General features: G+C 50.6%; 2 protein-coding genes across 3 annotated transcripts in view; one reads left to right on the top strand and one right to left on the bottom strand.

The window, feature by feature from the left end:
- The window catches only part of RNF216 (ring finger protein 216), an 88,770-nt gene extending 77,156 nt beyond the window's left edge, over positions 1–11,614 (top strand). The window contains exons 16-17 of the mRNA XM_081169440.1: positions 3,950–4,019; positions 5,282–11,614. Of these exons, the coding sequence (XP_081025566.1) occupies positions 3,950–4,019; positions 5,282–5,607 (396 nt within the window). The 3' untranslated portion in view covers positions 5,608–11,614. The remainder of the gene's footprint in view (positions 1–3,949; positions 4,020–5,281) is intronic.
- A 5,246-nt stretch (positions 11,615–16,860) lies between these two features.
- FSCN1 (fascin actin-bundling protein 1) overlaps positions 16,861–26,002 on the bottom strand; it is a 41,648-nt gene continuing 32,506 nt past the window's right edge. The window contains exons 2-5 of one of the 2 annotated variants that reach the window (XM_081169603.1): positions 25,307–25,463; positions 23,523–23,647; positions 20,483–20,650; positions 16,861–19,898 (exon numbers count right to left, since the gene is read on the bottom strand). In XM_081169603.1, coding sequence (XP_081025729.1) covers positions 19,696–19,898; positions 20,483–20,650; positions 23,523–23,647; positions 25,307–25,463 — 653 coding nt within the window. In that variant the 3' untranslated portion in view covers positions 16,861–19,695. The remainder of the gene's footprint in view (positions 19,899–20,482; positions 20,651–23,522; positions 23,648–25,306; positions 25,464–26,002) is intronic. The other variant, XM_081169604.1, reaches the window with a different exon arrangement.

The raw sequence follows: 26,002 nt of genomic DNA, 5'->3' as shown, positions 1-26,002 counted from the left end.
GGGAAGAAAACTTGTGTGAATTCTTAAGTTGCAGTTTCTGGACTGGGATAAAGCTCTGCCAGGAATGCCGTCCTTCATTCTGCACCCTCAGCAGGCGGAAACATTGGCATTTTCACTGTGCCCCCTATATATGTGTCAGGTGTTAATACCACCATGTGTGCAGCTGCTTTGCCCCTTTGTCCCCTCCCAGGCTTCCCCCAATTTCTCTTTAAAGTATGCAAATCCATATTGTGCATTAATCACGTGCCAAAAGGACGAATAGCTGAGCAGGAAAGTGTGCAATGTAAGGTGAAAATATGCACTGAAAACTGGCATGTTTCAGCAGCGTCTGGGCAGAGGTGTAGCAGTATGCAGAATTAAGAAATGAGGTGGGGAGGTGCAGACTTGGCCTCCGTGCTGCTGCTCAAGCAAATTGCCGGCCTGGTCACTTTTTCTCACCCCTTGGAGATCCTCTGAGGCAGAACGTGGCAAGATCACATTGCTGGCCAAAGCTCTCTTGCTGTTTGGGGGGAACCTACGGGACCACCTCTCCTGGTGTGCCCCACGGAGGACCTTAATGTCCACAAATGACAACACTTTGGAGGTCCCAAGTCGCAAGGTGGTTAGATTGGTCTCAACTAGGGCCAGGGCCTTTTCAGTACTGGTCCCAACTTGGTGGAATGCTCTGTCCCAAGAGACCAGGGCCCTGCGGGACTTGACATCTTTCCGCAGGGCCTGCAAGACAGAGCTGTTCTGCCTCGCCTTTGGTTTGGACTCAGTCTGACCCTCATGTTTCCCTCCCCTTATGGTTTTGATCCATGGGCTACTTTTAAAATGAGGCTGCATTTTAAATTGCATTTTAACCTGTATTTTAAATTTGTTTTCCCCCCCTATTATATTTTTACTGTAATTTTACTGGTGCTAGCCGGCCTGAGCCCAGCTCTGGCCAGGGAGGGCGGGGTATAAATTTTTTTAAAAATTATTATTATTATTATTATTAGCAAATCCACAAGCTTCCAGGAAAACCATACAGTGTGGCTGCAGCGGGGGATTCTCCCCATAGTGGCTTCAGTGGGGAGCTGACAGAGTCCACCCCCCCGTCCACTCTGAGCCTGCAGCTGGCTCCCAGTCACACCTGCGCAGTCCCAGGTGACTTGCTCTGCGTTGCTCCAGCAGAACCTGACAAGATGCAGGCCTCCTCCCTGTCACCACTGCATCACACCGTTTCTCTAAGGAATTCCAAGTGCAGGTCGGGGGCAGGAGGGAGCCACACGGTTTATCCTCACGAAAATCTTTCTAGGGCTTGTGGTCAGTCAGATCCAGCAGGGCGTATCGTGCTCTGATTTGGGGGGAAAGGGAATTTGAGGAAAGCAGCTGCCTGGCTCTGCTCTGCTCTGCGTGTGTGTGTATGAGAGAGAACTGTCCTGTGTTGTTGTTCTTCCAGTGGTGCTGATGGGATTAATTCCAGAGTAGCACCAACAATAGTCTGTTGAAACAGCAATAACAGAAATAATGCAGTTTTCTGTGGCACCTCTGCCGTAACAGCACAGCCAAAGGCCATGGCGAAGGAAGAGCTCTGGTCTGTGATATTTCACAATCACAGTAATTGGCGATTTTGCTGCCCTTTGTTCTCAGCTTTTGCTGTGCTAGCTTGTAGTGGGAGAAAAAATCTCTGCCCTTTAAATACCAAACTTGATTACAGTTCTCAGCTGGGATTAGTGCCTCAGGGGCACCTTCTCACATCCAGGATCAGGCCACGTGGCCCAAAGCGGGACGTTCGCCCCCTACCCACTTGTAAAGCAGATGCGCGATACGACTGGGTCAGAGTCGTGACTGCAAAGGCTTTCCTCGAGTGGCTGTCCGCTAACAACGATCCACAGGGTCTCTGTTTTGGAAAGCCTTTTGGAGGCAGCCTGCTGACTCAGGAAAGAAATTGGGCTGAGGGCACCAGCCTTGCTGGACAGAAGACTTCTCCTCGCTGGTGGGGTGCTGAGCTCCTCCCGCCAGAAAGCAGGACGGGGAAACTTGGCAGAGTTTCGAGATGTGCTGGGCTTCACCAGATTCAAATCTGGAAGCTGGCAAGCCTCCTGCATCCATCCATGTCTTATGCAAAGACAGCACATTTTGCAGGAGTGTCCCAGGGCACTCTCCAAATCCAGAGCGTTTTCCACATTGGACGGGGGGGGGGGGCGGGGCGGGTGGAATACAGGAAGAGATTAAAAGGGGGAAATGAAAACAAGCTGTGCTGAAGTTCTTTGCATCTCGCAAGGCAGCCAGACTCTCCCTCCAACTACTTCTGCAGTCTACATCTCTCTCTCTCTCTCTCACTTTCTGTCCCCCTGATCCTATGCTCTGCATAAATTTTTAAGATGTAACTTTGGGCAGGCTTCCAAAATTGAGGTTTTTTGAGGACTTTGGAATGTGGGGACATGCAGAGGGGTGAGGTAGAGGAATGGAAAGAAAGGAGAACAGAGTAAGGATGGCCCTGTTTTGGAGAGAGTGTGCGGTCTAGGCTGGCAAGCAGTGTTGGCGATTGTGGCCGGTCCTATCGTTGGACAGAGTGAGGGTGGGGACTCTTTGTTTCCTGCCTGCCTTGGTTAATCCCCTTCTCCCAGCATATGTCATAGGCATTGCAGATGGGAGACGCCCCTGCCCAGCCAACTGAGCAAGCAGGCAGAGAAATTCTGTGTGGCAGGAGCAGGAGCAGCAAACAACGTCACAGTGAATCGTTGTCACTTGTCTTCACTTCCCCCGCTGCCCTGCTCACAGTTGTGAAGAATATTCCTATGTTACGAATGGTCCATGTCGCCATTAAAAAAAAGAGGTTGGAAGAAGCCAATATAGATGGGGAATGCCCCTAGATCAAGTGACTTTTCTTCTTTTAAGTTCTTCACCTAGCTCAAGGTTGTCATCTGCACCGGCCAGATGTTTAACTGAGAATCCATCACAGTCAGACCATCATTTCAAAAATGAGGCTTTCAAGCCGTCTTGTCCCAAAATGGCAACTAGACCTTCCATTTTGGCGACCGCAACCTTGGATTCAGGAGCCATTTGGCGCCTAGTTTATAGACCCGAGTTTCTAGCTCTGCTCCTATTGAGCCTCTTAATCTGATTATTCAAGGCCTGCCTCCTCCACCATGGCAGGCAGCCTCTCCCAGGCAGCCCGGCTGTGGGGCTCTCTGGGAGCTGGAGCCGCCCCCTGAACATTTCACGCTTGGGTGCCATTTAAAGGATTAGCATCGCTCCAGCTGCTCCTTGGCAGGGCTGGGGGGAGGCGCCGCTTGTTGCCATCTGCTTCGTCAGTCTTGCAAGCTTTGCGGCAGGATCAGTGTTCTGCCTGTAAGCGGCTTAGTCACGCTCCACGGTGTGGGTGAGGATTCGTGCAAGCGCACAGCAAGTTGTCAGCAGTGTGGCCGCGCACCTGCTGCTTGCCCCCCCCCCGTTTCAAATGCAGTCCAAGATGTTGCTGAAGGTGTTCGGCTGCACAGCCGGCCGTCTGCACCCACAGCGCTGGAGAGGCGTCCACCCGAACCTCTTTTTCGTGGCAGCCGGGGCTTAGAGCGACCCGGCTGGCTGAAACGGTGCTCAGTTTCCACAGGAAGTGGTTATTCGCTGCTTACCAAATTCAGATTCCTGCAAACCTCCTCCTCCGTCTCCTTTTCTTCGAATAAGGCCCTGGCCCTCAGGCCTCAAAGTGTCCGGGGTGATCTCGAGAACCAGATGCGGTTGCCGAGCAAGATTTCTAATAATAGCCGGGGAAAATAATATAAACAGCAACACGCTTCTGCAGAATAAATGCATGCAAAATTGGCAGAAGTCTCTCGGGTTTGCATATTTCTGCACAATTTGCAGAATTCAGATTTTCTCACTGCAGATTTCGGCACGGAAATTCGATTTTCCTTCTTTGTCTGTTTGGGCGTTGAGAGAAAACAGCCTCGCTGACGCTTTTGTTTGTTTCTGTCCTTTCTAGGAGGATGATGAGAAGATAATCCAGGAGATTCAGAAGGAAGCTGAAGAGGAGCAAAAGAGGAAAAACGGAGGTGGGTGGTACCTCCCCCTCCCCCCTTAACAGGCAGAGCTCGATGGGGGTCCCTGGGGAACAGAGCAGCCCCAATTCCAAAAAGCGCTTTCTGCCTATGCCCCATGATTACCCACACAAGACACACTTGGCTGGTCGGCTGTCTGCCTGTTGGTTGATCTTGCAAACTTTAAATGAAAATGAGCTGGTAGAGTTTGCACAATTCAGCATCCTAGGGATATTCTGTAGCCTCAAGGGGTGTGTAGTCATCATCATCATCATCATCATTTATTTAACTTCTATACTGCCCTTCATCTGAGGGTCGCAGAACAGTTTAAAGTATAGAAACAGAAGAATACATAATGGGATAACCTCAGCTGCACTGCCAGAGTTTGGGCAGGCAGGTTTCAGCCAGGCCTGTATACGGGGCATGCAAGTCTTCTGCAGAAAAAGCAGAGCATTGCAACCACCGTGGGGTTTTAGCCGAAGATTACATTTGGAGAAAAGGATTGAGAAAGGGGAATTCCAATGGCAAGTACAGTGGTACCTTGGTTTACAATGATAATCCATTCTGGAGGTCTGTTTGTAAACCAAAACAAGTTGTAACCCAAGGCGTGCTTTTGCCAATGGGGCCTCCAATTATTATTATTTTTTTGTAATAAAAAAGGGGGGGCTGTATTCCAAAAAAAAGGTTGCAAACCAGGACATGCACTTCCGGGTTTGACATGCTTGTAATCCAAAACATATGCAAATCAAGGTACCACTGTAATAAGTTTGAGTTCACCAAAATTACTTCTTTTTAAATTATATATGTGACATAGGGGGAAACTGGTTTTTTTTTTTTTTTTTAATTGGCTCATTGCATGAGTTGATGGACTAAAATGCATCATGAGCAAAAGCCGTAGACCTAAAGCAGGAAGCATGGGGGTTGCCTGCATCTCTTATAGCAGCAGTATTAGAAAATGGAGAATATCTTGTCTGGTGTTCTTTAAAGTTCTGTAGGATTTATACAGTTTTAAATCTGCTGCTCGGTTAATCATTGCACTTTTTCGATAACTCAGAAAGATTTTTCCAAACGGATTTCAATCCGAGCCAGCCTGGTTCTCCTCTAGCTGCTGCCGGACCCCTCGATTCTTCTGACCGCCATTGGCCTAGGGGTCCATAAACATCTGGGGGAGTCAGGCTGGCCCTTCCCTGCCCCCATCGCTTTAAAGGTTGAAGCTGCTTCTGCTGCTTCTGCTGTTTACCTGCCCTCCACGTTGTTGTCTCTCTTTCCTCCTCTAGAAAACAGTTTCAAGCGGATTGGGCCCCCGGCAGAGAAGCCTGCGGAGAAAATCCCACGAATCGAAGCCATCCCCAGGCCGGTCCCACAGAACCTCCACCACCAAATGCCCCCTTACCCGTTTGTGCACCCCGCCTACCCGCTGAACATGCCCCCCGTCCGCCCGCTCTACAACAACATTGGCCACATCAACATGGGGCCCATCCCTGCCCCTTACGTGCCCCCCCTGCCCAACATGCGGGTGAACTACGACTTCCCCCAGGTGAACCTGCCGCTGGAGCACAACCTCCCGATGCACTTTGGCCCACAGCCGCGGCACCGGTTCTGACCCGGCTCAGGGCGGCGCCAGGACTTTGGGAAGTCTCTGCAGGGAAAGTCCACACACTGGCTGACGCAGCCCGCCCCTTCCTCTCTTCTCCACTTTCCCCGTAAACTGCAAGCGCTGAACACGCTCCTGGGCGCCCCTCCGGTCTTCTCGTCCCCCAAGGCAAGATCAGCACCTTTGCTGCCCAGTCTCTGCTGCGGAAGGCGGAAGGGACGGGAGGCTCGCCCTGGCACCCTTTTGCTTCCGCCGCTCGTCTAGGAAGGAAGTTCTCCGCTCAGTGAGGTAGGCAGGGGGTGCAGGGAGCCTGTTTGGCAAGAGGCAGTGACAACTCGAACCCACGTGCCAAAACACAGTTTCTCTTGCCTGCCCAAACGGCGCTGAGAGCGGGAAAGAATCAGGTAGGAGGTTCAGCTCTGCCCAGCTACAGATTTTGACCGGTGTGGTTGACGGGCAAATTAAAACCTTGATGGGAAACTACCGAGGCAAGCAGAAGTTGGCAGAGGCCGTTGCAAACACCAGATTGGCAGCTTCTGTGGCCCTCAGGTCAGGAAGAAACCCCAGCAGAGCTCTTCCCACCACAACCATCTTGTGCCTTTGGCACAGGAGTCAGGCGGTGGGTTGCAGCCAACTAAGTCCTACTCAAGAGTAGACCCGTTGAAACCAGTGAACCTAAGTTGGCCGTGTCCATGAAGTTCAATGGCTCCACTCTGAGCAGGACTCGCATTGGCTGCAACCCAGCCTTCCCAGACTCAGTGTGTTGGTGGGTCGGGCTTTTCAAAGAGATATCAGAGGCCTCTGATTCTTCCGAGGTGCCAAACTGAAGACTTGCTGTCACTCAGCACAGCTCAATGTAACGTGAGACCACATCTGTTTAAAATAAATGCAGCTTCCGTGGCTGGAACAGTTCTCAAGTGTGTGAGCCAAACCTCTGGTGCTGGGCCTAGGGCTTAGCAGTGCTATGGCTTTGGGGTGCGTTGCCTCCGTGACTGCTTCCTGCTGGGCTTTGCATTGCACATGGAAAGCCTTGTGGGTTGAATCCTGGTACAGCTGCAGGGAGGGCGGTGTGGGTGGTGACGTGTCTGGAATCCTTGGAAGGAACCGGGTGAGCGTTGGCTGGCTTCACAGGCGAGCCTCTGCCTCCTCTGGTGTTGTGGTCGGTGTGCTTTGCTGTTTGGGGTCTTCAGCATGTTGGGAGTACCTGCTCGTTGACTTGTCTAGTTGTGGTCTGAAGCACTCTGGGGCATCTTGCAGGCTTGGAGGTCAAGGAATTCCCCCCTGTACACTTGAAAGGCATTTCCAGCTCCCAGAAGATCGCAGAGTTGCTCCTGCATATATGGAGCTGCACGAGGCCAGTGGAGCCCTCGTTAATTGGGGCAGGGCAGTCATGACCCAAGCGCTCCTGGGCACTCTGCGTATGTGCAAAGGCTTCCTTGGACTCTTGAGCCGCTGACCCACCGCACTCGGCTGTGGAAACCTTCAGCCTGAAGCTTTCCAGTTGGATTATTCCAGGCAGGGTGGAAGAGGGTTTGTTGGTCTCCAGCTCCCATGCCCAGAGGGCTGATGGGAGTTGTAGTCCAGCAGCCTCCGGAGGACCACCATGGATTCCCCACCCTTGGCTTAAGGGCTGTTTTGTACCAACGCCGGCAAATGCATAGCCGGTTGCAGCCTGTCCTTCAAAGGCTCCCATGTGCCTGAGGACTTCTGTGGAGTGAACTGACCTTCTGCATGACTTGCGGAACTCCAGAGCTCTGCAGTCCTGCCTCTGCTTCAAGGAGGGGTCTCCGTTGCCAGATACCGACCACTTCTCGCACAACAACACGTCAGGTCCATCCACACTCTAAGGCGGCTGTGCGGCGAGCGCGGCAGGAATGAGCACTGGATCACATCCTGTCCGCCTGACTTAACGCCAGCCGTTTGAAACACTTTTTTCCCGCAAAACTATGAACATGGATGCTTTCATTTGCTAGGATTATGAGCAACTTACAGAAAATAACTCCAATGGAGAAGAATTTCCAACCACCCTTTTGCTTAATAATAAATACATTTCACACTTACTCTTTGAAATTCTGGGTCTGTTTTCCTTTTAGAAGTATTACGATAAAGCATCTTTGGGGTGGAGTGGGGGCGTGGAACCAGTTCTGAGTTGGGCTCTTCTCTCCCCCGACCTTCCCTTTTGACCTTCGTAGTCCTGGGACTATGGGGCCCAGACAAAGCCAAATATGGCAGCTTCCCCCTTTCCCCTCATTCCTATCCTGGTCCCCCTCCCCCTTGAATGGAAGGCTGCTCATGGATTTGGGAGCTCCCTGCGTGAGCTCCACCAGGGCACTGAAAACGGGCAAACCTTAAACCCTGAGAGGCAACCAAAACAATTCTCCCAGTAGCCGTGGGGATGCTGTTGCCTCCTGCCCTCCCCTCTTCCCTTGCAATACGTACCCAAGCAGCACCACCTATTCATTTGGAAACTAATCTGTTTCAGTCCCTCCCACTCATTTTATTTGGTGCTCTCCTGGACTGCAACTCCAGCCTCACCTGATCATTGGCCAGGCTGGCTGGGGGCCTGAGCCTATAACATCGGGAGGGCACGAGGTTGGGAATAGCTGAGGGAGTGTGTAACAAAAGTGAAACCATGACTCCTTTGTTGCAGAGAGAGAACATCTGCCTGTAGGACAGGTGTGCAGGGAGGGGTGTGTGTGTGTGCTGCGGATGAATCTGGCAATACCTGCATTCCTAGTTCGTTCTGTGTAACCTGTTGGCTTAAAAGTTCCATTGCGTTGACTGTTCCATGTTTGCCGTAGTTTAAAATCATGCTGTTTGTCGCCACTGCTGCTCCTGTTCAGTGATTCTTAAAAGGTGTCAGGATACAGCTGGCCAAGTGCTCTTGGGTTGATTTCCCTTCAGGTTTTGACACTAGCACCTTAACTTTAAAACAAAAGATTATTTGATGTAGCAATTGCCGGACATGCAGGTGGTGCTGTGTTTGGAGAAAAGCAACATCAGCAGGCAGGGCTAGCTGTCAGGAAAGAAAGGATGGGAGGGCCGCTGGCGATATTTTTGGAAAGCGTTGGGCGTGTGGGAGTGCATGCAGCAACCAGCTATGCATGAAAGAAACCCCTCTTGTATCACAGCTGTAGACAGAGAGGTGGCCTGTGGGTGCCATCCTGCGGTTTAATGGATAAGGGAAGCTGCTTCTGAAAGCGCTTGGTGTTGGTGCATCGCTCCCAGTTTGTCCACTGGCACTGCCTTTCCAGGATTGCTTCTGCAGTGTGCATGAGGTTCCCATGGACTAAAGCCCAGTGGCATTGACTCTTCCCCCAGTCACTTTGGCTCCCCTTCTGTGGGTCTCGCTGGGAGGAGAAGCTCCTGCGCGCTCTGTGCTCTGGGCCAGGTCCACATTCTATGCAGCAGGCACAATTTCCCTGGGGAGGCAGCGTCCCCCAGGTTGCAGATGAAGCACGGGTGGCCTTCCTGCCTCCCGGCCCATTCATGTGCACATGGACAGTTGTGCCGGGACATCCGGATTCTGTGTCCATGTGTCTTGAAAGATGCGGGTGAGGACCTTGCATCCCTTTTTGTCTTGGGGAATTCTGACGCGCTCACAGTGGTTGTGTTGGCTGTGCAGAGTGTGGGGCCCCCCAGAGTGGCCAGTGCTCAGAGGCAAAGCTCAACTTCGGGTAAGGAGCTTGACGTTTTTGCCAGCCTAGGCTGCAGAATCGCCCTGGCATATGCAAGGGCCCTGGGTGCCTTTCCCAAGATGGTTAGAGCCTTCCTAACGCTGACCGATCAGATCCTTGCACGCCAAAAGCAGGTCCTAACAATGGCGTTTCCCTGCTGTTAAGCTAGTGTGCTCTCTTCCCCTTTGCTTTGACCAGCTCACATGAAGTTTACCATTTGTTATCTCTAAACCGTAGCATTTTGGAAGGTCTTTGCGGATGTTTGTACTTGAGTGAAGGTAGTTGGGAGCAGGCAGAGGGGCAGTTGAAGCTGGCTGCTGTGGCCTTAGTACGACTGGAGACCTTTCATTGCAGTTTGCTGGACCCGTGAGGCCCGAGGCCCTTCACCATCTCCCCATTTTCTGTGCTGACTTTAGTTCATAGCCTCCATTCATTTCAGGCTGCTTCCTGTAGAGATGGAGACTTGGGTGGCAGCAGCTCCTGTTAGCCAGAGATTGGAAGCTCAGCTGTTGCTGTTCTTCATATCCAGTGGATTTCAAAAGCCATTTAGCATGAATGGGGTGGCCTATTCCTCCACCCCCCACCCCATCCCCACTTGGTGCCCCTTTCAGTGAGGTTTTTTATTTGGCCAGGGGTCCTCCTCTTTGCATAGACAAAATACTGAAGAAAGATACCCGCCCAAGCTGAATGGCTCCTTGGCCTCTGCCTCCCGTCATTCTGGTGCTCTGAGTAAAATAATCCACCTCTTGGGAAATTGAGGCATTTTGACTGAAAGGATGGTGCCTTTTTTACTGCATCTGAAACTGAAACACTCTTTCCTCATTCTTTGCCTGCCCACGAGCAACGGAGAAAACCTCTGGGGGTCCATGCTGACTTAAAAAATTATTTTACACATCATTTTGATGTGTAAGCCTGAAGCAAAGACCTCCTTAGCCTATGATTGTGAACAGAGATGCCAAGGTCCATCTCCTGGCACTTCTTGAACAGCCTTGTTCAATTGCCTCCCCCCCCCCCCCAGTGGAAGCGTCCCCTTGAGCATTTCGCCTTTCTCCTTGCAACGTCTTGTTTGGGGTTGCGCGACTTCGTCCTAAACAATGAGCCCCCCCATCCCTTCAAGCGGATTTTGGTCCTCGGTTCCTTCCCGTGTTAAGAACACCACGTTGGGGAGAAAGGGCAGCCATCTGCAGGGAAGAGGCCCCTAGGGGGCCAGGATTTCCTTTCTTGCAGGTATCCCAGGATGAATCCTAACTTCGGATATATGTTGGTTGCCTTTTCCAAGTTTCGCATGGGGAGAGCATCGCCTCTTTGCGAGGGGTTTTCTGAACTTCGGCCAGGGAAACTTTACCAAACCTATGTGTCTGACGTGGGAGAGCGTTGCCCCCGTGCTGTGACGTAGTATGAAGGCCGGCTTCTCACTGCAGCGCTGTGCTTCTGTCCAGGCCGCACCACCTGGCCACGCAGGTGAGGCCTCTCATGACAGAACGCTTCTCTGCTCAATTTTTTTTTTTTAAAAAAATCCTTGCACGCATAAAGCTAGCAAGCGCAAGGATTCTGGTGTGGCCACTTCCCCCTGCCGTGCTATTTTCCTGCATAGGGGTTTTTTAAAAAAATAGCCTGAAGAGGTCCGCCCGGAAACGTCCTGCAAACCAGGACGGCTTAGCATGGGCAACATTGAAGTCCCTTGAGCTTGAGCCAGGCTTCCTGGACAGGGCGCCCTCCAGTTGTTCTGCACTACAACTCCCATCAGCCCCAGCTAGTACAGCTGTGATGATTATACAATATGGCCCTCCTGGCTGCGCATTGTGGTGCAAAACATCTGGCTAGGCAGCAGTTAGCAAAGGCTGCTGTCACATGCCCCTGTGGGCTCCAGGTTCTTACGACCTCCTCTCTTCTTTTGTATTTGCATTTTCCTTTGTGGCTTTTTTTTTTTAATTAAAAAAAGTTCATCTCTCTTTACGGGTAGACACAGGGAAGTGTGTATTTTGTACACCCCAAGCTTGACATTTTAACAGGTACTTTCTATTATCAAATTTGCAGTGTCACATTTAACTTGCCTTAAAAGGTGGAGAGAGAAATCTAGTATTTGCACTTCGCAAAAAAAGAAAAGAAATGGGAAAAAAGAGCAAACCCTATTGAGGGAAAATTGTGCATGTCCTGCAACTTTGTATAACAATAGCTTAAAAACGAATAAGTGGTTTATTAATAAAGAAAGGAAAAAAGAATATTTTTTCTTTACCTTCTGGTAGGAAACCGTTCTAATATTCTGTGTGTAAAAAGTCTCTGTATTATATTGTAATTTGAATTTTTTGTAATTAAAACAACAACCTTGTGCACTCTCATTGGGTGGCTGTTTCTTTCCCCCCCAACCTGGCTTCTGGTTTTCTCCACACCTTTCGTTGTTTGTGGTTATAGGTGGCAAAGCATTTGAACAGCCGCTGCAAGAACAAGACGCTGGACAAGGTGGGCCATTGGTCTGATCCAAGAGACTCTTCCTCTGAAATCCTGTAGCTTCTTACACGGGAAATGTTCTGGGTTATTTTCGTCCTGATTTCCTCTTGCCATGACTCCTCTGGGGAGCAACAATGCCATAGTGGAACAAGCTAAAGCAGGATAAATCTGCCATGGATGCCCTATCATTGTGCCAATGTGTTGCAGAAGATACCCATAATATAACCATAATAACCAGGGTGTTTGCAGAGTAGAGTTCTTCTGATTCCATCCCTAAACGCCAGTCCTAATAAATCCCAACTCCCAGCACTGAAATCTCTCCATGTGATGCAGTTCATGTCATTTGGAGGGTTATTCATTTTTAAAGGTAAATCTCTTTCTCCCCGCCTCACCAGGTGGGGAATTCTGATGCCCCCTCCTTTGCAAGAATTGGAGAGGGCCGGGGATCTGCTCCCTCGCCTTGGTTTGCCAGTGTAGGGTAAAGAGCAATAGGTTGTAACGTGGCCTTTCCTTCCCCACGAGGAAAGAGATCTGCCCCCATTAAATGGATGTGCAGCTGTGTGTGTGTGGATGAGTGACGGGCACATCCAGCAAGATTAGCTCAAAGGGCAGGAGCATCCCTCTCCCCCCCCCCGTCAGCCCCCCCCACACCTTGCCTTCCACTCTGACAGCCTGATCCTCTGCATAATACGACTGGAGAGAGCTCATTTCAGGGTCTCTCCTCCATCCGCCCTGTTTTGATTTCCTCGGGCGTCTCTTCAAACTCGGAAGCGAGACCGACCCCAGATTTACCAGGTTTGTTCAAATAAGCAAAAATGACAGTTGCAAACAGATCTGCGTATCAGGAGGAACTCGGTGAATTTTCACGGAGGCTTTTGTGTTTTAATTTGCAAATTGATTTGAAAATGGGCAGCTCTGTTGCTCCTTCCTCTTAACAGGAGTGGCACACATCCCCCCCCCTCCTGACATGTCAGTTTTAGCCAGATCTGTGGGTTGCTGGAGCCTCCACTGCTGCAGAAAGCGCTTCCTTTGTGTGGAGGAGAAAGGCCTGTCTGGGCCCAAGCAGGGCAGGGGGTTGGGGGCTGTTGTCTTTCTTCCTGCCTTTCTCTCCCTGACCTCTTCAAATAAAGGAGGTGGGGGTGGGGGAGGTGAAGGGAAAAGAGGAGGGAGGACAAGCCAAGCCCCCCCCCCAAGCTGCTATTCAGAGCCAAGGTGTCCCCTTCCCTCCTTCCTTGCAGCATCAAAGCGTCAGGCGGCCCCTCTCCATGGTCAGAGACCCTTCCCCTCTTCAAGAGAAGAGGGCCAGAGTTCAGCTTGGCTGCCTTGGAAAAGGGGGTGAGGGGGGCGAGATGCAAACTCCATGAACTGGGTGCTGGGGACAGGAGGGGTGAAGAGGGCAAAGGCCGCCTCTCTTGCCTGGCCAGGTTAGGGAGATGTGATAGGAACCGGCCTTCATCTTCATTTTTAACATTCTTTTCCTCACCTTATTTCTGTTATCGGCACAACCCAGTTCCTTAGAAACTCCACGTGCCCAACTGCAAAAAAAAACAAAAAAAAAAACTTGCTTCACACTGCACTTTTCTGACACTGCACAAAACATTTGTCCAGCTGCACATTTAGAACATCAACGCAGTATCTGGGAAGGCTGCCTCAGCCCAGTGGAAGGGCCGTCGATGAATGTTAATTCGTGCAACAGCTGAGATGGCTGGAATTGCTTATGGAACCAGTTTGTTGGTCTCCAATGGGAGACTCGCGGGGTCTACTCTCAAGCAAGCCCTGTTGAGCTCAGCTGGGTTTGAGCAGAGCTTGTTTTAAGGCTACCCCTGAGACAAGGTTTCCTTGCACTCCATGCATTTGCAGGACTGAACTGCTTTGGATCTCACAGTCCTGCCAGCAAAAGGGGACCAAATGCTTTGCTTCACAACACTGGAGCATAACAGAGCCTGCAGGATCAGCCCCATTATCTCATCCAGCCTCCTGTCCTCATGGTGACCAACCAGTTTCAGCAGCATTGCTGTCCAAAGCAGGCTGGCTTGTTGGCCAGGAGGCCTGCTTTCCCCTCCCAAAGGTGAGGGTGGCCCCCCTTTCTCTCAGACAACAAATCAGAGCAAGGCTGCCCCTTCTTCCCCAAAGGGTGGTGGAGAGGTGACCCCACGCCCCTCATCAAGCCTTGCTCTGCAGGGAGAAGCAGAGCCTGGCTGCAGAACGGATTCCTGCCACAAATAAAAGAACCTCCAGCAAGTTGCTACTGGCAACGAGGACTGGAGCACCCGGCTGCAGCTTCTTATTTTCAGACACCTCTGGACCAACCGTTTTCACACACCGGCTGCAGTCTGGAAAGCTGCTGCAGAACAGCATTGTAGGAGACCCCCGCCCTGGGGGACCCGTCCCCCCCTTTTCACAAACTCCTAGCAGGCTGCTCTGATCCTACTCGCTCTGCACTGGGCAAATGTAGGGGTTCCTCAGGATTCCTGCAGAGTCTTGGAACTGCCTTAGAGTCAGCCCCCTGGTCCACCTAGCTCAGTATTGCTGAAACTGACCAGCAGCTCTCTGGTGTTTTCCTGAGGCTTCCCTCCTAGGCAGATGTTCTTAGCAGAGGCTGGATGGCCGTCCATCAGGGATGCTTTAGTTAGGATTCCCAAATGGCAGGGGGCTGGACTAGATGACCCCCGGGCACCTCCCAACTCTGCAATGCTATGGTTCCGTGGTTCTAAGCATTGCGCCATGCTGTCTTGTGCTCTTCTGCTTTCTGCACGAGGAGCTATTAAATGACCCACCCCATTCCATTGCTGAGACCAGGCCTTCTCACCACCACCTGCTGGAAGGAGGCAAATCCAGAACAGTAAATCATGCAGAGATGCAGCGGCCAACCTCCTCTCTGCGTGTGGATGCCGTGGTCTTACAAAAGACTTTAATCTGAATATTGTTATTTGCTGCACCATAGTACAAGATTGTAAGGTTGTAAACTTCCTGACAGTAAGAGCTGTTCGGCAGTGGAATTTGCTGCCAAGGAGTGTGGTGGAGTCTCCTTCTTTGGAGGTCTTTAAGCAGAGGCTTGACAACCATATGTCAGGAGTGCTCTGATGGTGTTTCCTGCTTGGCAGGGGGTTGGACTCGATGGCCCTTGTGGTCTATTCCAACTCTATGATTCTATGATTCTATGATTCTAAGGTGAGCCTTCTAGTCCTCCAGAGTAGCTGACCAGACGCTCCAATGGGAAACCCGCAAGCAGGATCAGAGCACAAAAGCAACTCTTCCCCTCCTGCAGTTTCCAGCAACCGGGGATTCAGAAAAATTGCTGCCTCCAACTATGGAAGCCGAGCAGAGCCATGGTAGCTAGTCGTCTGTGTGAATTTGTCCAATCCTCTTCTAAAGCCAGACCCTGTGATCCTCCTCTTCTGAGGCCCTTCTTCATGTGCCGCCTCCAGGAGAGGGCCAGAGGGTGGCAACACGAGAACGGGGCCTTTTCTGTGGTGGCCCTAGGGAGTTTCGGCCGGCACCTTCACTATGTTTTTAGGCACTAGATGAAAGCGTTCCTCTTCTCCCAGACCTTTGGGTGATTGGCATCTGATGCCCTTTTAAATGTGTGTGTTTTTTTTGGGGGGGAGGGCAACTATTGGTTTGTTGCTTTTATTTTTGCTACGGATTTTGTGGTTTTAATATTGCAATTTTATGTTGCGGACCACCCTGCGATTTGTGGATGACGAGCAGTATACCAATTTAACGATGAGGGTGATATCTGTTGCTGGAAACTGCAGTAGGGGAGTGTGCTATTGTGCTGTGGTCCTGCTTCAAGAGTTTCCAAAATTGGCACCTTTAAGAACAGGATAATGGACTGGGGGGGGGGGCCATAACACGCACATAGTCTTTAGAGGAGGAAAATCTGTAGGCATGCCACCCATAGGCATACCCTCCATAACACGCACAGACATTTCCCCTTATTTTCTAGGAGGAAAAAAGTGAGTGTTATGGTGCAAAAAATTTGGTATGCTCTTCTTGGATCAAAGAGGTGAGGGGGGCTGAGCGCTTCCTCCTGAGAGAGACTGGGGGCAGGGGATGTTGATATTTTCACCCCCTCCCATTGCAAGCATCTCCTGATCTGATGTTTTGAGAAAGGAGGAGTGCCTGATTCTGTGTGTGGCGAGAGTGTTATCTATGTAGTGACTAGATGGCGGAGTGGGAGGTGTAACACACTTAAGCAAGCCGGTAGTTCTCTAGTTTGTAGTAGCTATTAGAAATAAAAGAAGTTACGCTTCACGGCTAGCTTCCCTGTTACTTATATGCTGAGTCTGGTGCTCACAATGCACAGCTGTGGGTCCGGTGCACTGAGACCCGCTTTCCAGGATTGGAAGGTCTCTGAAAGTTCTCCAGTCGTCTAGCCCAGTCGCTGACATCAGTTGGAAGGCGAACTGACAGGGGATGCTTATGGGCTGGAGGAGTCCTAGCAGCAGCCGGCCAGAGTGGCTCTTGCATTCCAGGACGGGGATCCTTGGTGTCCATCTTTTAACATGCAGGTGTGCTTAGTCAAACCACAAACAGGCAGGGTCCGCAATGCCCCCTGAATGTTCTGCCTCGGGTGTTTAGGAGTTCACATCTAAGCTTACGGGGTCAAAATAGCACGAGTCGTGCATAAGGGAAGTGATTTGCAGGCTTTGAGGAACTCGGGATTTGGCATTTTTATTTCAAGGGACCTGAAGGGAGAAAGGCCCAAACACAGCCCAATGGGAACGGAGCATGTTCAGCGCTCACCGACCGAAGCGGAAGGCCAGGGCAATGGAGCGCTTGGACTTGCGCTTCAACAGGACTTGTCCCATGGAAAAGGTGTCTCAAATAGAGCCAGGCTGTGGGTGCATGCCGCTCAGTACTGTCTAACCCAGCAGTTGTTGGACTACAACTCCCATCATCCCTAGCTAGCAAGACCAGTCTGGGTCAGGGATGGTGGGAATTCTAGCCCAAAAGCAGTTGAAGACCCAAGTTTGGGAAACGCTGGTCTGTACTGACCAGCATCAGCTTTGTAGGATTTCTGAAGTGTGCTTAGTCAAACCAGAAACACTTATGGTATGGATATATAGATATAGATATAGGAGGGTTTTTTGGGGGGGTGGGGAAAAGAAGAGAAACGACACATTTTTGTTCCTTATCTGAATGCAGGTTTTTAATTTTGTCACTTCTCCATTTGAAGCTTGTTATACAAATGGCACTTACAAAAAAAAAAAATATCAAGGGGAAAAAAACTTGAACCAAATATACCAGAACGTGAGTAGCTGTTTTTTTCAGAGCCACAACAGGCAAGGAAGAAAGGAAAGGAGGATTCTCGGCTTTTAAAAAATCGTTACATGGGAGAAGCCAGCTGGGGTTACAAGTTTCAAACAGTCATCCATGAAATAAGGGGTTTTGGGGTGGGGGTGCAGCATGAAGTATGAAGGCCAGCAAGTATTGAAGGATTGGGGGGTGGGTGGCAGACACTCAGCCCCCCGGCAGCCGCCCCCTTTCCCCAAAGCTCTGTGTGTTTCCCTTGAGAATTCCCTGGACTTCACCACTCCCAAAATGTCCCGATAAATCCACGCAGAGCTCCTGGGCCACCCCAGAAGTGACCCTCCTTTCCCCGTAAGGCAAATCATTCCAGTTGCTCCAGAATTTAGCACCAAGTGCGGAAAAGGCCCCTGAAGGTGGCAAAGGGTGCGTGGCACGTTTAAGGCTTGTCGCGTCCTCCCGCCTTGAGCAAAAGGAGGGCTGGTGCTTTGAATTTTGGCAACAGGAAAACCCAGGCGGGCTCCAGCCGTGGCTGCAGGGGGTTGATGGTCAGGTGGAGTTCAGTCACAAAGGGAATCTTTTCCTCCCTCTGCAGTGCATGAGAAATCGGGGTGCTGGAACAGGCAGAGGCTGCCCAAGCAAAGAGCCACAGCTGGCGCCATCCAGATGTTTTTGGACCACTTGCCCCAGCCAACGTGGTTGAATGACGTTACGGCAGATGGGAGCTGGGGTGCCAAACCTCTGGAGGGCCCCGGGTTGGCTGAGGGAAAGGAGGAGACCCCCCAAAAAGGCAGCCCAGAAGAACAAACCAAGGTACACAAGACTTTTTCCAAACTCCCGAACAGTTAAGCAACACGCTACAAATGGATTATACAATACTGCAAATCTAGTACAGACAGTGGAGGTGGGCTCTTCGGAGAGAGCATATATAAATAGACAAGAAACACGCTGTTTGGTCACCTTGGGTTGCCCCAGGAACCCCACAAGCAGAGCAATCGGCTGGGGGGGCAAGAGGGGGTTCAGAGCAGCCTTGGGGGGGAAACCCTGGAAGAGGCACGTGAGGGGCTGCAGGGGGCAGAGAAGAGGTAGCCCCCAAGATGGGAGAGCGATGCCTCAATTCCGAAAGACCGCTTGGTGAAGAACACTTAAGGGGTAGGGCAGAGATTCCAGTTATATGGGGGGGGGGGGAGGAAATGTGCTGTGCTATTACTGTGCAAAGGCTGCTAATTTTAAAAAAGGCTGTCTATTCCTGTGAATCGAGAGCGGCAACTCGCTTCCCCCACAGAGTCCAGGAAGCGGTTGAAAAGCGTAGAGAGCCTCCTTCTCAAAGACCTCTGCAATGTGGGTGTCACCCCCCCTTTCACCACCTTTCCTGGCCTCTTCCTAGCCCAAAGCTCTGCATTTGCACCCAAACAAACACAACTGAGATAAGACTCCCCTTGAGACACAAAGTCCCAGCCAGGAGAGGGTCACTTAGGAAGAGGGAAACGACACCGTCCGTGGCTCTGGGGCCAACCGCTCCTTGTTGGGAGGCACGGAGGAGTAAAATAAAGGTCTTTCACGGCCCCCACCCCCTATGGGAGGCAAGGAAGAGGGCCTGGTGCAGATCAGGTGTGCAGTTTGACATCTATCAGATGCCCTCATGGACAGGCAGTAATTTCACAGGTAGCTGTGATCCCTTCTATTATTATTATTTCGAGATATCAAAGACAGCAATATAAAAGAGGGGAGGAAAGGGGCTCTTAACAACAACTTGCAGGACCCGAGGGACACAGAGAGGGCGAGTAAGGCAGTGGCACAGCTTTGTCAGTGCGGTTCTTTCAAGCCTTTTTACTCAAGAGATGCTCCCTGGGCACCTAAGAGCAAGGGAGGGCGAGCTCTTCCTCAAGCTCAGCCCCCGACGAGATGAATGACTTAGCAGTGGTCCACCAAAAGCAGCTCGCTGACTTTTAAAAACGTGGGCAAAGTTTCTAGTCCTCAGTAACTGTACTTAACTCGCTGGCCAAAGTCGGTCTCTAAACTGACTCTCAGACTTCACCCACATAGACCGTCCACCTGGCTGTCCCCCCTGACGCTTCATGGAGGGACAGGGTGTGCCAGGAGAAGACTTCTCTGCCTGAGTAAGGAAAAGGAAGCCAAGGAGGAAAGAGAGATGGACAAATCCTGACTGGCTACAGAAGAAGGGAGAAGCCCTTTTCAGGCTTATCCACATGGCCAGCATTGAACCAAGAAAGCAGAAAGCGGAAACAGCAGAGGCTTCGCTAAACTAGCTCCTTGGCTTAGGTCAATACTAGAATTGCCCCACAGAAATGGCATCAGGGGAGATACCAATAAAGGGGGCGAGAGAGGCTGCTCTACTTTAGCGGGATTTATTCCCTTTCAAATTCAGAGGACCAAGTTTGGTATTCCAACAAAGCAACACACACACACACATACATACACACACCCCGCAAGAAGTGCACCGTTTTCTGCAGGTTAATTACATTTTTCCAGTTTCAAAGAGACAAGATCAACCCAAAACTTCTACGGCGGGAGAGAAGCAGCAGGACAGGCGGGGAAGGGAGCCTCTCTGTTTTAGGAAGGGAGGCAACCGAACAGGGAAAACAAGAGAAATTGGCAACTGAAAGTGAAGAGGGGAGACACAGAGAGAGGGGGGGAGAGGGGGGGTGGCTGGATGGATGGAGAGCTTGGAACGAGAGAGGGAAGTGCTAAAGTGCATTTAATACTCCCAGAGGGTGGAGGGGTCGATTGTGTCGGCAGAGGCTTTGAGGACGCCGGCGTGGTCGCCCTTCAAGTATTTCCCGTTCACTCGGATGGCCACCTTGTTGTAGTCGCAGAACTCGAAAAAGAAGTCCACCGGCGTGTCGCTGCTGCTGGAGACAGAGGCCTCGTTGCCCACCGTCCAGTACTTCCCAGTGGAATCTGGAAGCAGAGAAGGGAAAGGGGGTCACGCTGCTCCGCGGAGGAAGAATCTCCCTGGAACACTGAGCGCCAGGGGTTGCTAACATGGCCGCCCCCCTGCAGAGGGGGCTGAGAGAAACTCCAGTGCCCAGCAAGGCCAAGGGTCAGGTTGCTGGGAGTTGTAGTCCAGCAACGTGGTACCAGAGCAGGCATGGCCAAACTTGGCCCTCCAGCTGTTTTTGGACTACAACTCCTATCATCCCTTGCTAACAGGTCATGGATGATGGGAACTGTAGTCCCAAAACAGCTGTAGGGCCAAGTTTGGCCATGCCTGTAGCAGAGGTACCTCGGGGGACACGGAGGGCGAGAAATGTGGCTCCTCTTTTCAAAAGGAAAGCAGACAAACGTCAATGCAGCCCTGCCTAGAGCCCAGAGTTTCCCAAACATGGGTCTCTAGCTACAACTCCCATCACCCCTAGCTAGCAGGACCAGTGGACATGGATGATGGGAATTGTAGTCCACAAACAGCTGGAGGCCCATGTTTGGGAAACCCTGGGCTAGCAGAACCAAAGCCAAGCCCCTCACCCCAAGGAGGAGTTCCCTACCTTTGATGTTGTAGGCCCCGTCGTTAAACTCCAGCTGGAAGACGTCGTAGGAGGAACGGTTGGAATCCAGGGTTCCTGTCACTTTCCGGCAGCCAATGAAGCCGTGCTCCCCCCGCAGAACGATGATGGGCCGGTTGATCAGCTTCATGAGGAAGTGTTCCGTCTCACCTGTCCACCAGGGAAGACAGAAGGAGGGTCATGGCCCGGGAGACGGGTTCGAATTGCAGGCCAAGGAAACAGCAGGAAGGACTTCCTGGCGGCAAAAGATCTTGGACAGCGGCGAACTCTCCTTCCTTGGAGGTTTTTAAGCAGAGGCTGCATGCTCCTCTGTCAGGGAAGCTTGAGTTGCGATTTCTACACTGCAGGGTGTGTTGGACTAGATGACCCACAGGATCCCTTACGACTCTATAGAGACTTGAGCGCTCGGTTTTCACCTCCAAGGCCTTGCATAGCTTGGGGCCTCAATATACCTTTTCCCAGGAGATCCTACCCAGACTCTTTGACCCTCAGAGGCTCTCTTCCGAGAGAAGTTACCTTCCTTCTAAGCAGCAGCCCCCTCCTTAACAGCCATGATGGGGAGCAGGGCTATGCTGATGGGATCTGTAGTCCCCAAACAGCTGCAGAGTGCCATGTTGGGGAAGGCCAACTCTTGCAGACGCCAGAGCAGTCCTGGACCAGGCAGACGCTCTTGGCTGGGCTCAGTCAGACTCTGGTACTGTCTTAGAGGAAGGAAGAACGCTCGGGAAAACGGGATTCAGTTATGCCAAGGAAGCGCTTCCCCTCTTAAGTTTTGCCAGCGATTAAAAAGAAGGAGGCATTCTTCTTTCTCGGGGCATTTCCTGGCCTTCGATTCTGCTGCTCGGAAATTCCCTTCTTACTGTTATCACAACACCATTTTTACTCTGGCTTTTTAATCACCGCATGCAGCCTCGATACCTTTGCGGATAGAAATACAGTCATACCTCGGGTTACAGACGCTTCAGGTTGCATTTTTTTCGGGTTATGGACCGCCGAAACCCAGAAGTACCAGAACGGGTTACTTCCGGGTTTCAGCGGTCGCGCATGTGCAGAAGCGCTAAATCACGCTTTGCGCATGTGCAGAAGCGCTAAATCGCAACCCGTGTGTGCGCATACATGGGTTGCAAACACTGGGTTGCAAACGTGCATCCCGCACGGTTCACGTTCGCAACCGGAGCGTCCACTGTATACAAGCTTTTTGTATTCGTATTAGCCTCATCTCCCCACGACTCTGTAAGTACCCAGGGCGCACAGGACAATTTTATGTCTCCCCGCTTGCTGTCAGATACCAATCCTGCTACAACATACGTTTCTGGATTCTGCACAGCAGCATCAAGATCCGACGGATGATGACCTGTGCCACAAACTAGATTTAATGAACCCTCACATCAGAGTGCTCTCTAAATTGATAGTTGTAGTCTTTTATATACTAACCATTTATCCTCTTTCATATCCATTCCTAACCCTTCTTTTAGATTCTTATATTCTTTTAGATATACCTTCTGTTTTAATACTTTTGAGCTTTCCAAAACATTTTATAGATTCTAAATGACTGTACCACCGCCTCTACTTGTGCAGGTCTATGACCGTATTAAAGATTTGACTGATAAAAAATAAAAATAATTCCTTCCTAGTATGAGCTTTTGTGTGCATACACACTTCTTCAGATACACTGAAACAGGTCACCGGACCCTTAAATATAGTGAGAGGGTGGGGAGGGGTATTACTCAGAAGGGTAGTGGGAATGGGTGATTGGCTGATAGGTGTGGTAAACCTGTTGACGACTGTTAACGGGAAAAAGCAAGGGATGAGATGGCCAAAAATAGCTTAATCATGTATAATGAGATAAGAATCCAGTGTCTCTATTCAGACCAGGTTTCTCCATGGTTTTAAGTTTGGTAATAAGTTGCAATTCAGCAACTTCTCTTTTTCTTCTCTATTTCTGAAATTCTTTTGCAATAAGACAGCTACTTTGAGAATCTTGTATAGAATGTCCTGGGAGATTGAAGTGTTCTCCTACTGGTTTCTCTGTTTTGTGATTCTTGATGTCAGATTTATGTCCATTTATCCTTTGGCGTAGGGTTGGGCCTGTTTATCCAATAGAGAGAGCTGAAGGGCACTGTTGGCATTTGATGGCATACACAATGTTAGAAGATGAGCAATTAAATAGTCCTGAGATGGTATGTTTGATGTTGTTGGGGCCAGTAATGGTGTTGTCCGGGTGTAAAGGTAAAGGGACCCCTGACTGTTAGGTCCACTTGCAGACAACTCTGGGGTTGCGGCGCTCATCTTGCTTTATTGGCCGAGGGAGCCGGCGTACAGCTTCCGGGTCATGTGGCCAGCATGACTAAGCCACTTCTGGCGAAACCAGAACAGCGCATGGAAATCCCGTTTACCTTCCCGCCAGAGCGGGACCTATTTATCTACTTGCACTTGTTTTCGAACTGCTAGGTGGGCAGGAGCAGGGACCGAGCAACGGGAGCTCACCCCGTCATGGGGATTCGAACCGCTGACCTTCTGATCGGCAAGCCCTAGGCTCTGTGGTTTAACCCACAGCGCCACCCGCATCCGGGTGTATGTGGCAGTAAAGTTGGCATCTGGGTTTATTGCAGGCTTGATTGATACAAGCTTTTTAAAAATAGTAATACTCAGCCAGAGGTTGTAGCTTTTCAGGGAGAGCATGCAAGGCTGATGGCTTAAGGCAGGGGAGGGGCACCTGGAGGTGGGGGCTCTTGCTGCTGGGCCCCCAACCCCTGGGCTCCAGGTATTGCAACTTATTACCAAACTTAAAACCATGGAGAGACCTGGTCTGAATAGAGACATTGGATTCTTGTATAGGAATTGGGAATGGGTGAATGGTCAGGGATGATGGGGGGGTGGGATTCATCCTCATTTGGAGGAGTCCTGCAGGCTCCCCATCTCTGGTCTAGGGCAATAAGGTTTTGTCTGTCACTCACCCTGGGCATCCCATGGACCTAAGCCCCCCCAACTCCCCCCACTTCCAGAGCCAAAGAATCCTTACTGGCTGTCTCCACCGTGGCGGCCAGCTGCCCATTCTTCTTCGCTGTGACGTATTTGCCGTTTGCCGCTTTCAGGGTGATGCGCCGATCGCACCACTCGATGTCGAAGTAACAGTTGGCATTCCTGCTGTGGCAGAGAGAGCGCATGAGCGTGAGAAGCAACAGGCCGGCCATTAAGGTTTTATTCTTTTGGGGTGGGGAAGTGTACGCATACAGCTTGGATCCCCTGACTCAGTTGCTCTGGGGTTCTCTTTCCATACAGGGAGTCTAGGGTGTGATACATACGTAGCAGCCAAGTACAACATTCCTTGTTTTCCTAGAGTGGACATGCAGGGGAATGTTTGGTCCAGACAGTCGAAAACTTCCTGTTTCCTCCTGGCTGGGACATACATCCTTTGCATGTGACTAGAGGTGGGCGTGGCCTTACCTGTCCAGGTAACAAAAGGGACAAGGCAAGCAGAACTATCTCTGTCTTTGACTTCCTCGTCGTTGGAGCTGCTTTTTAGCTAGAGATGCACTGGGATTATCCCCACATGGGATAGATCCACATGTATATACTTTGTAACTAAGTCTGCCTTCAAGGATCCAACTGTGAACTGATGTGAGTAAACTTCTTTTATATACTTTAATCAAGATTATGGCATGTTTTTTATTTTAAGGTATATAAGGGAACTTACCAGGAACCTAATAGTGAGAAGCTTACACGAGCCTGCAACCAGCTACCCGCCGTGCGTTGAAAAGGGCAAAGTAAAACTCTGCTAAGTAAAGGAACTTGCAAGCGCAAGTTAGGAAGGCTATTAATAAACAATATATCCTCTCCTGCCTCCCTGAACATTCCCACAGGGAGCAGTGGGGCCCCCTGCGCTTTGTGCAGCAATATGCAGCCGGACTCGATGCACACAGAGGAAAGCAAGTGGTTGGCCGGCACACGGGCAAGACAGCATTGTATGGCAGCAGCTGGAATTTTACAAGCCTCCTGGATCTTCCCTGGTGATCAGGTTTTCAGACCCAGGTGACAATTTCAAGGAAGCTTAGATTTCTCTTTCCAGAGAGGTATCCCTTATTAGCCTCTCGCATTAGCGACACCAGCAAGAGAGTTTTGTGGCAGCTTATTATGGCATAAGCTTTCATGGACTTTGCTTTTGTTTACTTGCATTTGATTAAGTAGACTGTAATCAAGAAAAGATTATGCCATAAGGATAATTCTCTAAGGTGCCACAAGACACTCTCTCTCTCTCTCTCTCTCTCTCTCTCTCTCTCTCTCTGTGTGTGTGTGTGTGAGAGAGAGAGAGAGAGAGAGAGACCCACATTCCCTATTCATAAACTGGGAAAGGGATTGAATTCAAAGGCTCTCCTCGTCCCGTGGTTTGTCTTATGCTCATTGAGACCAGGGCTTTTAGTGTGGTGGCACCTGCCTCCTTCGAATGCGCTTCCAGCAAACACCAGACAGGAACCTACCGTATTGCTTCACCTGCTCACTCCGTCTTTCCTGGAAGAGTGATCCGGGTCTGCTGATGCCCTGCTCTCCTCTATGATTTATGATGCATTCCATATTTGTTTTATTGACATAATGTTGTGGTTGATTTTGTGTTGTTCACCACTACAATTTATTTTCTTTTTAAAAAAGAAATGGGGCATAGAAATTATGGCACTCAATAAGTTTAAAAAAAAACAGCAACGGCAACACACCACAACCTTTAAAACCCCCGAAAAACCTCTTATTTTAAACTATTCACAAGATGCCCCAAAAGCTCATTCAGACCCATTTGCCTAAAAGAGGACTCACTTAGTGGAGGCAGTGGATTGCACCCCCCCATTGGAGGTCAGGGTCCAGTATTTCCCAGTATAGGTCCGGAAGGTGCATTTCTTAGTATCTTTGTTGATTTCCAGTTGGAAGGTTTCCTGATCGCTCTCCTCATCCTGATTGGCAGAAAGGTCCATTCCTGAGAAAGGAGGGAAGGGAGTAAGACAGAAAGAAAGAGGAAAATGGCCTCTGTCAACCATGAAACATACTGGGAGGCCTAGACCCCCGTACTCTGCTTCTTGTGCTAAGTAGAACTGTGCACACTTGCTTGCAAATTGTGGTACACCCAGGCGGAACTACAGCTTGCTGTAAAGAGGATTTCAGAGGAGCCTGGAGCCGCCTTAAGGATGCCTTGCAAAATGAAACCTCAGCCGTTATTTTCAGTGTTCCCTTACCACCCACTTTGGGCTGTGTTTGCAGCCAAGCTGACTCAGAGAAGACCTGGTCTGGGAGCACCAGGGGCCTTGAAGTCCAAAGAGACACAAAAATGAAGACCCCGGCCTAGCGGGGCCCCCGTCCCAGAGCGTGGGACTTCAGGCAGTAGCTAACTCTGGCTTTCCAAAAATTCAAGTCCTTGGCGCAGCCGTGAGTAGCCTTGGAGGTTCTTGTTTGCTGCAAGAGCTAGACATAACAAGCAGGGCTCCCAGGAGAGAGGAAGCCAAGGCAAAAGTTGCTTCG

This window comes from Podarcis bocagei, assembly GCF_964188305.1.
Source record: "Podarcis bocagei genome assembly, chromosome: 14".
NCBI classification, from domain to species: Eukaryota; Metazoa; Chordata; class Lepidosauria; order Squamata; family Lacertidae; genus Podarcis; species Podarcis bocagei.
The sequence above is the reverse complement of the archived record's forward strand: the minus strand, read 5'-3'. Positions and strand labels throughout refer to the sequence as shown.